General features: G+C 37.9%; 1 protein-coding gene across 2 annotated transcripts in view; it reads right to left on the reverse strand.

The window, feature by feature from the left end:
• Nucleotides 1-3555: 3555 nt before the first annotated feature.
• Gba1b (Glucocerebrosidase 1b) overlaps nt 3556-13711 on the reverse strand; it is a 133901-nt gene continuing 123745 nt past the window's right edge. For both annotated transcript variants that reach the window (XM_067147679.2, XM_067147680.2), the window contains 4 exons: nt 12802-12946; nt 7018-7097; nt 4446-4726; nt 3556-4291 (listed from right to left, as the gene is read on the reverse strand). In XM_067147679.2, coding sequence (XP_067003780.2) covers nt 4192-4291; nt 4446-4726; nt 7018-7097; nt 12802-12946 — 606 coding nt within the window. In that variant the 3' untranslated portion in view covers nt 3556-4191. The remainder of the gene's footprint in view (nt 4292-4445; nt 4727-7017; nt 7098-12801; nt 12947-13711) is intronic.

Consider the following 13711-nt stretch of genomic DNA (forward strand, 5'->3'; position numbering starts at 1 on the left):
CGGCCGCTTCTTTCCCATTCCTAGGCCGTTCCTGTCCCATCGTCGCCATAAGCCCTATCTGTGTCGGTGCGATGTAAAGCAAATAGCAAAAAAATAATAATAATTTCCCATTTACTTTACAAAATAATTGGTGCTTAGAATTCTCATTGTTAAGCCTTAACCTCTTTAGGGAAGTACATCTTTGAACTTGCTGAAAAGATGCTCTACAGGGGTACTTGAAGGAATACCTGTGTTTATTTTTAAGAATATTCCAGCAGTGATGGATATTGTACTGTAGGATACGTCTTTGGAAATACTGAAGAGGTAAGAAAGTACCTTATCCAGTATTAATGAAGCTACTGGTTCTGCTGTAGTAGAACTGAAAATCTTCATCACTCAGTTTCATCTCATTTCTACTTCCATGTGATGTATATTGATTATTGGAATGTAACTATTACCAGGATGTAATGATTACAATTTTATTTTTAGAAGTAAATTATGAGTAAAATTTTATTTTGTAAGAAATAAGAAGTCCGCCTCTGTGGTGTAGTGGTTAGTGTGATTAGCTGCCACCCCCCGCCTCTGTGGTGTAGTGGTTAGTGTGATTAGCTGCCACCCCTAGAGGTCCGGGTTCGATTCCCGGCTCTGCCACGAAATTTAAAAAGTGGTACGATGGCTGGAATGGGGTCCACTCAGCCACAGGAGGTCAACTGAGTAGAGGGGGGTTCGATTCCCTCCTCAGCCATCCTGGAAGTGGTTTTCCGTGGTTTCCCACTTCTCCTCCAGGCAAATGCCGGGATGGTATCTAACTTAAGGCCACGGCCGCTTCCTTCCCTCGTCTTTATCTATCCCTTCCAGTCTTCCCATCCCCTTACAAGGCCCCGGTTCGGCATAGCAGGTGAGGCCGCCTGGGCGAGGTACTGGTCCACCTCCCCAGTTGTATCCCCTGGCTGAAAGTCTCAAGCTCCAGGACACTGCCCTTGAGGCGGTAGAGGTGGGATCCCTCACTGAGTCCAAGGGAAAAACCAATCCTGGAGGGTAAACGGACTACGATACGAAAAAAATAAGTATCTCTACTGTGATTTAGCTGTCTTGGCCATTAAAGGCTCCACCCAAATTGTTAGAAATCACCTCAACAGTACTGCATATGAGAAGGATTAATTCCAGAAAACTCTTCATGGTTAAACATACATTTATATTCAGGTGTTACAGTATACTTTGTCATTTAGGCAGCCTATCATTGTAGGAAGTACAAATAAACATTACAAGTAAATCCTACTAAAAATGTATTACCACAAGTAATTCAATTACTTTTATTTGATTACTTCCCAACTCTGATAACCACATATTCTATTTCCAAACCTTCTGTTCAAGTTGCATAATCTGATGGGCACTAATGTGGTAGTGTGATGGTGACTGTTGTTATCAGGAGACAAGGAACGTGTAGGCAATCTATTCCAGTGCTTATGCCAATTGTGAACTTTTCTAGTGTGCATTGCTCTAAAGTCAGTTTCAAACCATACTAGCTAAAAATATTGCAAAAAAGGAAGCATATCAAGTAATTAAACAAGAATTCAGGACTTTTGTTATTTTTGTTTTGTCATTGGTTTAACATCACACAGCTCGCCTGGTGGCAATGATCGTTAAGGTGTCAAATCAGTATGGTTTGACTCTGTGGTTAGCTGATTTGAGTGCCACCAGAATGTTGGCTGGTAGGGTAGGGAAGGTGGTGGTATACAATTTCTAATCACTAGACTGTGTGTCAAAAGCCTGGATTCAATTCCAAACCTCTCCACAGTGTTAATATGGAATAAGGGCAATTACAGTGTTGATGGTGATTCATCTGTCAGATGGGGCCGTTAAACCTTGAGCAGACCCGTTGCTGCTATTCGACAGGTTTCATCCTCTCCCTACCATCTTCTATCACAACATTCATTTCATCTCAGCTCCTCTGATGAGGTTGACATCAGGAAGGGCATCTGGTCATCAAAACTTACTAGGAAGATTCATCTCATTTCATACCCAATCCTGTAGAGAAACAGGGCAATGGTTGGTCACACATTGGTTTTACATCACACCTCAGACAGATCTTATGGTGGTGATGAGACTGGTAAGAAAGCAACCGTGGCCCCAGAATTTGCCTAGTGTGATAATAGGAAACTATGGAAGACCATCTTCAGGACTCCCGACAGTGGGGTTCGAATTCATCTCTCGTGAATGTAAGCTAACAGCTACATGGCCAGAACCACACAGCCAACTCTCTCAGTAGTGCAGATCAGGTAAACTGATAGATTGATGCGGAGTTGATCATATACAGTATGTGCAAGTTTCCAGTCAGTGTACAGCTATAACTAGTAGCCAGCAAATGCTTATACTGTATTTGGTGTCAAATTTTGGGAAAATTCAAAATTATTTAGTAATAATAATAATGTTTCTGTTTTTATGTCCCACTAACTACGTTTATGGTTTTTGGAGACGCTGAGTTGCCGGCATGTTGTCCCACAGGAGTTATTTAATGTATCAATAAATCTACTGATACAAGGCTGATGTATTTGAATACCTTCAAATACCACCGAACTGAGCCAGGATCGAACCTGCCAATTTGGGCTCAAAGGGCCAGCGCTCAACCGTCTGAGCTACTCAGCCTGGCTCAAAATTATTCAATTATCATTCACCCTTAGTCAGATGCTGCCAGTGAGCACGCGCACACACACTCCTGGCCTGCTGGAGTGGAGAATTGATGATCATGATGAATAAAAAGATTTAATGATCAAAGATTGTCTGGCTCCATGGCTAAATGTTAACATGCTGGCCTTTGGTCCAGGGGGTCCTGAGTTCTATATATATATATATTGGTAATTCAATACTTTATTTAACCTTGCAACATAAAAAGATATTCTGAGTTGACACAAACATTAAGTCTGGGAATAAAAAAAGTTTTAAACCCACCAACCTGGGTCCAGTATATGACTGGCCAGGCTTTGCCTGTCACAAACAAAAACAAAGGGCAAATGATAGAGGAGTGACACCTCTTTCAAAACCCTTGGTCCTGCTGGCCTGACTGGTAGTACCTTGTAAGAGTACATGGTGAAATCCTTAATGGCATGTTTGCCAGAGAAAACCAATGGATTGCTGCAGTTGGGGTATGGCATTCCAGTACTCAATCTACTGCCTTGTAAATGAAGTAAGGGGCTACTAAATGTTAAGGGAGAAGACCCTGTCAGGAAAACCCTTGACTGTGTTAGGCTTAGCAAGTTAGCAGAACAGGCAAAAGAGGGATTGATTTCAATAATAACAGAACAAGCCTTGGGAGGCAGCTTGTTCATTTCCACTCCTGGCCTGCTGGAGTGGAGAATTGATGATCATGATGAATAAAAAGATTTAATGATCAAAGATTGTCTGGCTCCATGGCTAAATGTTAACATGCTGGCCTTTGGTCCAGGGGGTCCTGAGTTCTATTCCTAGCTGGGTTGGGAATTTTAACCTTCATTAGTTAGGTTGAAACCAGTACCATAAGGTCTTGATGTTCATATAATTACATCAATAATAGAAGTGTATTGAATAGGTGCATCATCTTTTATTTTAATTGCTTCACTGATATTATTTATTTTTCAAAATACAAAATTTTACAAAAATGTTATTAGTGATGTGATGTCTGAATAATTGAAAGTTTTACTGGTGGACAGCACCTCAAATTATTTTACTCACCAACTTGTAAAAACAACATAAAGGCACTTCTATTGGCCTACCTGAAATAACTAAAGCAAATAAATTACAAACCTAAATGGCCTAAAGTTCAGTCTTTCAAATAGGCTACTTCAGTTCATAATATTTAGTCAAAATTTGCAACTGATTTCATAATCATGACAAGAATAAAATTGGTACACAGATAAAATTGTTAAATAGTGATGAGATGCAGGTATTAATGAATTTTGAAGCTATAGTGATATTATTTTTGAGTCTCAGAAGAGCTATTCTATAAAATAATATGAGGTATACAGGGATAAAGTAACAGAAGTATCAAATTAACTGTTTGTAAAATTGATTTTTGATTAATTCTTAAGTTGATTTTTACAGTAGGCTTACTAAAAGGATGAAAAACAAATAGCTTTCCTTTTCATCCTCATAACTTGGTGTTACAAATCACCATAAAGGTGAATGCATCAAGTTAACATAAAATGAATCAAGGTAAAAGACAGTGAAAAAAGAAAATTACCAATAGATTATAGTGTTAAATGATCTCTTTTCCAAAATGATTTCTATTACTCCTCTTACTGGGTCTTCAATCATTATTCGACTCCTAGAATTCTTCCTGCAACAAGATCACAATGTTTTATATGATATTATGTAAATACTTGTGAAATCCTTTATTTTATGTAACAATATTAGGTAAGTTATATAATGCAAGAAATTTACATAAAACTTCTTATTATAAATCATATCAAAACAAAACTCTAGTTACTTACTCATTGTAAAGAACAATGACAAATGCATTATCAGGAGTGATGAATGCAACTGTTTCAATGCCTCTTTGTTTTTGTGGCTCAATTGAAATACGAATGGACCCCTCTGGTAAAAACTTGGTGAAATGTCCAAGAGCATAAAACATAGGCTGCTTATAGAATTCATCTGCTGTAGTGTTCACGATGATAGCAGCATCAACATAGTTCTTTGCCCAGTTTGGTCCACCTTGAAGATCCAGGGCTAAATTCCAATCTATCCAACCCGCAATCCAGTGATTTAAATCCTAAAAAGATAGTTTTATGTTGTTGGAAATTATACTTACATGATAATCAAGTATTCCCTTCAATGATGCATGGGCGCCCATATGACAGCTTCTAGAGGGGGGCCCAGACCTGGGGGTAAGTAGTAATTTTAATATTTTGGAAGATAAATGGCCATTTGTATTCTGCGGTAGAATAACCTACGGTATCCCCTGCCTGTTGGTGGGGGACAGTACTTCCGCTTTTACATAATACTGACTTAGAATCATTTTCTTGAAAGGAAAACACACGATTACACTAGATTTTTGCCTTTCCCTGAGAGCTAGAGGGGGGCTGCAGCCCCACCTTGCCCCCGGGTATGGGCGCCCTTGCTTCAATGTTTAATGTACAAGTCTCTGAGAATAAACAAAGTGTCCCTGTGATGAGCTGAAAGGGACAGCAGAGGATCTGCATAATTACCATATTAACTCGCATAAAAGTCCCACCATTTTGGTGTTTTTAACATCAGAAAATGGGGAAGGGAAAATTATGCACATTTAATTTTGAATCTAAAATACCCATAGTATTCCACAAGTTTTTAGGTAGGGTCCTTCTGCAATCATGACATGGAGGTGTCCTCCTTCAAAGAGGTTCAATAGTTCTTTATGATTTTCTGGATATTGGCCTGATTTTGGTCCCCAAATCACACTGCAACTAGCTTTTCCTTTATGCCAGTAGTGTAATTGTGAGTCCTCAGCCAAAAGGCTGATTGGATCCTCAACAGCTTCACCATTAGCTGTCATACATGGCCTAGGCATTACTGGAGAGGGGCACTAGGGAAATGAGGAGTGAGGTAGTTTCCCGTTGCTTTCCTCATGGAGCCAGAAGTTGCTACTACACATCAGTCTGCCTAGCCCACTGAAATGCATCCAGCAACTGACCTTATGAGCATCACTCATACCTTAGTCACTTTCATATTGTCGAAGCCAAGGATGAGATTGAGACAGATCAACAAAAGTAAAATTACTCTAGCCCATACCAGAAGACACAGTACACAGTAAACACTAGGTCTCATCAGCAAAGACATAATTGTGATTATTATATGCAAAACTGTTCTGCAGTATGATTGCTGTTATTTTCTGTGAATACAATCACTGTTAAAAACTGTGCATTGTAATTTTGATTTTTCTTCCCCATCACAAACAACTATTCACTTACATATGTGAAAATAATAATCACAGAGAGTGACATATATTAAAAATCATGTGTTCACTACAAGTGACAAGCAGCCCATTACTGCTGTGTTGCCACGTGTGCTTCTCAGTCACTACCTGACCAGCTGTTAAAACAATTGATGTTTTCATAACAGCAAATTTTGCAAAAATGTACATAGAAAACACACTGATGAGGAAAACTTTTAACATAATCAAGTTTCTGTTTTGTCCCAAATTTTCATTTGAAAATTAAGCTTGGGAAACTTGCACAAGGGAGGAAATTACGCGTGTAAATACGGTATATAGAAACTTATTACAATATGTAAATGTTACAGTTTATTATTATTATTATTATTATTATTATTATTATTATTATTATTATTATTATTATTATTATTATTATTATTATTATTATTATTATTATTATTATTCAGTCTGTCAAAACTAATTTCAAATAAATAAATTTAGAAACTGCCTGAAAAAGAATCATTTATGATAGCAGAAATTGTACCTGAAAAGAAACAACTTACAGCACACAAGGCAAGAAACCAATTATTGATTCAGTGTCTGCCATGCCACTAATGGGTACATATAGAAATTTATTAAGGTATATAAAAAACTCCCATCTTTCCTCTTAAGAACATAATCGCCTCAATATGTTTACCTGAAGCAGAAAATTTTTAAAATATGGGTGTTCTTTATAAATGATCCTGTATAGAATGACAGGAACATACAACTAGGTGAACACAATGACAGATCGGTATTGGAGGAAGGAGCAACTAAAAGAGGAGATGAGGATAAATGTGAAAACACAAAAGAACAAGCAGAATTTCTGCATCTTCATAAACTGCTTTCAGAAAAATGGGCTCTCCTCATCAATCTCAATTCTTCTGCATCCATTTCCCCCCAGCCTCAACAACATTTCTGCTTACTTGTTTCAACTACTCAGTAGACGCTGTACAGTTTCTTTATATTAATTAATACTCTCATTACTTTAGCTTATGATGACATAAGTGATGTCATGCTGTTTTCCACTGAAATGTTGCACTATTGATGGTATGGATAGAGGTTCAAGCAAAAACATTAGTCTGTGACCTTCATGTAAAGAAAATTGATGTTACCTGTAATATATCAGTCATGTACGATTCTCCTCGTTCCCATGCTCCAAGCTTCACCTTAACAAAATCCCAAGGTTTATCACCTGCACACACAAATTCAACATAAAATACTGTCATTCAGTGTTGGAATAGAAATATCATAACCAAAGAAAGTCATATTTAAGCTTGATTATCCCTATGTTACTGATGAACATCCTTTTATATGTAATTTTATAAACTTTTAAGTGTTTGTATTAACTGTTTAAACGTTCCTTGGTACTTTCTTTACAGTTTGGGAATGAAACCCCAGTTACTGTTAATGTATTAGAACATACCAACAAGCAGAGCCAGAGCAGTGAAGATTATTTGTGAAGTTTTATTGAAAGATGTACTTTATGATTTAATAAGTAATGCATATAATTTTCTTTCTCATTGGAGGTTTGTTTATTTGCAAGAATGAATATATCACATTATTCCCCAATTCATTAGCTACAAATTTCTTTTATTTGACATAGTCTCCTTTTGAATCTAAAATACCCATGGTATTCCACAAGATTTTAAGTAGGATCTTTCTGCACCAAGAGAGGCTCATTTAGCTGGTTTCCTTCTCAGCCATGTCCAGAGATTGCCTATGACCTGCTCATTGGTGTTGTATTACTTCCCGTGAAGTGTATCTTTATAGAGACCAAACAAGTAAAAGTCTGATGGTCCAAGATCTGGGCTGTAAGGTGGATGTGGAAGAACAGTCCATCATCCAAGTTTTGGAACTGGTCCAAGGGTATGCAGGCCTGTGTGTGGCCTTGCACTGTCATGTTGAAGGAGGATGTTGTTGACATCTTTATGGGGACGAACACACAGAAATCGTCTCTCTGGCTCTGTGGCATAGCAAATACGACAAGTTCGTCAATTTGAGTTGTGCACATGGAAGTAAAGTGAAGTAACCTCATTTTCTCAAAAAGAACATTTTCTTCATCAATCTGATTGCACCATCATCTTAACATAACACGAAGAGCATCCCTGATTTTTTTGTCAGTATAGTTATGATTAGGGGGCAGATTTCTATGACATAAAAATGTATGAAATATGTATGATTTATGACCTAAAAACATAAAAATATGACCTATAAAATTCAAAATAGGACTTAATGAATAGCATCTACATTACATAGTAACACTTTTATTATGATTGCTACAGGCTGCAATTAATTTAGAGTTTAAAAAGTTTTAATTCTTCAAAATCTTTAACCCAAAATCAACTAAAATGATGAATATTTCATGAACTCATTAAGGTTACACTGCATACTCCTAGGCAAGGACAGACTCTGTGGAAGACAAACACTACAGTTACTTTCACTGTTCAATATTCAATCAGTTTTAATTTATACACAAAACATATGTTATTTGAATGAAACTTTCATGCCTGATCTAGTCTCCATTATCAGAATTGTTGCAATTTATGACCACATGCATCTTGAGATTGTTGAATGAGAATCCCCTCCTGTTGTCGCTGAGTATCGTCTTATAGCAAGAAAAACTTCTTTTGACATCGCATGATGTAACGGGAGCGTACTTGAATAGAGTTAAATCACGTGGAGAAAATTCCTGGAAATCTGCAGTTGAAGGGTTTCCACAAAGAATGTCACTTATTCCACGCAGGTACACAAGTCCGCTATTTTTTTCCAGTACATTTTCTAATTTTCTACACACTGTAGATGTTATTGTTCCTTTCGCATGCTTTAATTCCTGTTCAATGCACTTTAAAACATCCAGTGCATCGCTTAGTTCTGTACCTGAAACTTCTAGTTGCATGATTGCTCCAGATAAAGAATTAAAATTGGATTTTATGTAAGCCAGGTCCGCTTTTAATGTAGTGCTTGAAAATAAATCTTGAGTGGTTTCTATGGAGGACGATTCTGCAGGATTAAAAGACTTCACGATCTTCTCCACGACATCTAAGTTGTTGCAATAGTACACTGCGGCATCAAGCCAAGTCCCCCATCGCGTTATAACTGGCTGGGGAGGTAGGGGTAGTGAAGGTGCTTCTCCTTGAAATTTCTGAACGCGAAGTGGAGCTTTGACAAACACTTTCTTACAGTTCGATATTAATTTATCAACTTCAGAGTAGCTACTTCTAACTTCTTCAGCTGCCCTATACAAGGCATGTGCAAGACATGTCACATGTATCATTTTCGGGTATAGCATTTTAAGTCCCTTGGCTGCCTTCACCATATACGGAGCAGCGTCAGTTACAAATAGAAAAATGTGCTCTCTCTTTGCCCCGTTTGCCCACAACAGATTCATTGAATTGTCGAAGAGAACTGCAATGGTGGAATGGTTTGTCTTCTCTAGCACTTCACATGACAGGAGGAAAGTATCTCTAGGCCGGTCTTCCTTCAGCATGCCAACAATCACATTTGCTACATATCTTCCATCCACGTCTGTGGTCTTGTCTATTGAAACCCATATCTTACTGTCTCCCACGCCACGCCTTATTATATCCAACATTTCTTCATAACAAGGGGTCAGATAGTCCTTCCTGAGAGTAGATCCGTTGGGAACAGGATGCTTTTTATATTTGTCAAGAAATTGTCTGAAGCTTTGTCTGTTAAGTTTCTTTAAAGGAATATTAGACGAAACCATAATCTTGCAGAGATCTTGTGAAAATTGTGAAACTGTGAACTTGATGTCGAGGTTTCGAATAGAAGACGTTGCCTATTTTTGAGTGCAGAATATCTAGTTACACAATTCTGATGTATTACAGTGTTGTTGCACAGAGAAGCATTTTTCGGCAGTAACTTTTACCTCACACAATTTACAGAATAATATCACTCCATCCATACTGAATATGTTTTCACTGAACTCGTGAACAAAACTTCGCAACTTCCCACAAATTGAGACTTTCGTTTTAGGCATATTGAAAGGAACTGAATGACTGAAGCTCCCTAATGACCAAGGTCATTCAGTGTGTTGAAGGTGGAAGAGGGAAGGGCGAAGGGGAGAGATAAGAACAATGACAAATAACTGCAGAATTACCTCTGCTTCCGTGTAAACAATAGCCCGGTTTCCAGGAATTGACCCAGCTAGCAAACAATAGCTCCTACCTGTTAGAAACATTCCATATACTACTTTAGAATGGTTCTTCAGTAGTATATTCCAGTCTATCCTGAAAAATAATTCCTAGAGCTTATTCTGATTTTTATAAAATGAAATTAAAGTGAAAATTACCAAAATATGCCGTTATAATGATATTTTGTTCAAAATATTTCATAAAACTTAAGAAAGCCTAAATATGCATTTATATGCCCAATAAAACATGTTTAATTTTGATTATCATGCTTGGAAACATGTTGAAAATACAAGACTATAAGATATAATGTTATGGGAAAAAATATGACTTGTCATAGAAATCTGCCCCCTAGTTGTGATACACCCTTTATAGCACAGGTTGCGGTGTGCTGCTGTTTGATTTGTCTACCATTGTGGGGAGGAGGTGGGAGAGTTGCTTATTGACTGTTCTTTGGCTAATGATTGAAACAACATGGAGCCCAATGTTGGCCAACCTGCCTTGGCAAACACAGGGAACTAATCTCTCAATGCTTTTCCTGGCCTGCCTTGACCATCATATCCTCCAGGTTTTTAAGGTTTTTAGTACTGGAAACCAGACTCTATTGACCTGTTCAGATTCCTCCTCCTGGTTGAAGCTATTGGTATACTTCAGGATTTCAGTGGCTTCACTTTGTAGCTGGGTGTGATAAAACACAGTACTTGACAGTACCTATTTTCGTGTTAACTGTATTGTATGTCTTGGCCTGCTAGTAGCGAGTGTTTGGCGACTGATGACCTTTCTGCTTGTTCCAGACAGCTGTGTCGATTGTGATCCTTCAGTTGGGTGGCGATGCTGAGTTTCATAGTTCCTATATACACACGGACACAGCTGCACAGAATCTTGTAGACACCTATTGTGGACAGAGAATGGTGCTTGTCTTAAGCAGACCTTAGCAATTCCTTTATTTTCTTCATTGGCCTGTATATGGTTTCTACTCCATGGGTCTCCAGTAACCTCCCTACCCTGTAACTTATTTTCCCAATGTACAGCAGAAAGGCTTTAGCTGCCGCCCGCTCGTCTTCTTTCTTGCTGGTTTTCGGGTGTCTGGGATGGAGTGCTCACTCTTTATGGCTACTACTACTACTAAATGTTTTCATTCCTCCACTGAAGGGGTAGGCAGGTCTCCTAGACAGTGATGCCTTCTCTCAGGCCAGTAGACTTATAATGAAGAAGGAGATGTGTGGTTAAGGTGAGACGGTTGGCGGCGTGGCCTATTTAGGAAATGTCCTGGCATTCGCTTTAGTGCAGGAGAATGGATAAGCACAGAAAACCATTCTCAGGGCAGCCAACAATGGGGACCAGCCCCTCTCCACCTCCTGAACACAGAGGCATAGAGCCACGGTACAGCCGTGGCCACCCCTCCTCTGCTCAGTTGGCTGGTCAGACTGCAGAGCTGTTGGACCATGGACCAGACGTGGCCACTTGTGGGCCGAGACCCACTCTGCATCTGCTGACACTTTATGGCTGTATTCGTTACCGCATGGAGTCATACTGAGGTGGCTGACCTCCTTATCTAAGTGCAGAGGTTCATAAATTCTTCTCGCATAGTCATATAGCAAACCCAATACAAAGTATTTGAGTAAGGCTGTTGGATATACTTCAATATTTTCATGTTTATAATTATTCTAAATTAAGGTCATATTAATTAATAGCCTTTGCTTGCAGCTTTGCATGCTTAGAAATTAATAACTCATTAATATTACTAAGTAGGGTTTTAACTTTCAGCTGTGTGCCATTATGCAATTTGATTGGGTTTAGAATTTCTTAATAGTATGATTGTAATACTAAGTTTGAGTTTCATACTGTGTACAATCTGTCTTGGAACTGAAAGACTGTTGAAAACTGTGTACAATCTGTCTTGGAACTGAAAGACTGTTGAAAACTTTGACCAATTACTGAGTCATATCATCTTTGTTCATGAGGATATTTATTGAATTTGTACTGTACGTCATCTTTTCTCCTATAAATGTATGCAAAATATAAATTGTTAATAGGTAGGACTTGTGTTCATAGATACTTTAACATGGAATGATACTTGAAGTGATACACCACTAAAACTGAAGTTTCACATCAACATGCATGGTGCTAGAGTAGCCATAGGTATGGATGTAAAGAAATTATCTAACTGGTGATCTCAGTGAAGCAATGATCAAACAAGACAAAATCTCACAGGCAGTGTACATGTACAGGATGTTAAAGAGTTTAGTTCAAATGCCTTCTACATAGTAAGCAGAAGGCAAGAAGTACCAAACACAACCACTATTTTAGCAAGAATCCAACAGTGGACCTGAGCAAAGTATTGATGGCCCACAAGGAAAGTTGCTGAACTCATTGTTTGCTTTTCTCTGCATGACATGCAATATTATCCAGGTTAATGTTATTTCTCATTAGCTTCTAATTCATGAATTTAGATAAAACTAAGTGTAGAAATACTAGATGTCTCTACTTTAATATTGGCTAGTTTCATGAAAAAGGGATTAGCAGCTTTTGTTTTTATTCAGTTTAATGGACAGACACTACAGTAAGATGAGAGCATTCATTGCAAAAAATATGACAAGAAATGCATGGTATAAGATAAAAGTTATTGCAACTATTGCATGTTTGCCTGTCTTGCCTTATAAGTAGATCCAAATTAAATAAATAAACTATAGAACTAATTCTAGGCTTTTTTAATTGATTATGTTTATATGAATGTAGACATACCAACACTAGCTTCTGTTGAAATAATAAACTTGTCAGGATGTCTATCATGAGTGAAATCAAGTAAGTTGGCAGGTAACAGTGTATCCCAGTACCAATGTACACCAATTCCATCTATATACTGTGCTGCTCTCTGATCAGACATCATCTGAAAGAAATCATGTGAAGTCATGTGTAGTATAAGTTATTGCAACTATTGCATGTGTTCCTGAATCTAAATTATGCAATATTATATTCAATTTATAAGTTTTTCTAGTCTGTCACAATTTGCTTTACGTCACACCAACACATGTAGGTCTTATGGCAACTATGGGATAGGAAAGGTCTAGGAGTAGAAAGAAAGTGACTGTGGCCTTAATTGAGTTACAGCCATCTTCAGGGTTGCTGACAGTGGGGTTCAAACCCACTATCTCCCAAATGCAAGCTGTTAACTAGATGACCAAACTCCACAGCCACTTGCTCAGTCTGATCTGTTGAAACATGAAATATAACACTTAGAACAGTATACCAGACCTGTAAAAGTATGTACTATATTAGTACACAGTGACATGTTTCTTTCTACAAGAACATCCCCAGAGTCTAGCAAATCACTTTTAACCATGTGTATGTAGGTACAATAATAACTTAGGTTCTTCATCTGCTGAAACTAATTTTGAGTAATAAATTTATAAACTATCTGAAAGAGAAAAAACATGTGGTAACAGGATTACTTAATTAAGTTGTTTCTTTTTCAGGTGCACTTTCCTTTTTTTTCACTGCAAACAGATTTTTGTACAGATTATAGATAATCCTTCTTTCTCAGCATCTGATCTCTATCACTGTCAGAATCTCAAATAGCTTGGTCCAATCAGCATTATCGAATCCCTTTTTTAGATCTACAAATGCTATGCACGTGGCCTTGTCCTCCTTAACC

This window comes from Anabrus simplex, chromosome 5, assembly GCF_040414725.1.
Source record: "Anabrus simplex isolate iqAnaSimp1 chromosome 5, ASM4041472v1, whole genome shotgun sequence".
In the NCBI taxonomy this organism is placed as follows: domain Eukaryota; kingdom Metazoa; phylum Arthropoda; class Insecta; order Orthoptera; family Tettigoniidae; genus Anabrus; species Anabrus simplex.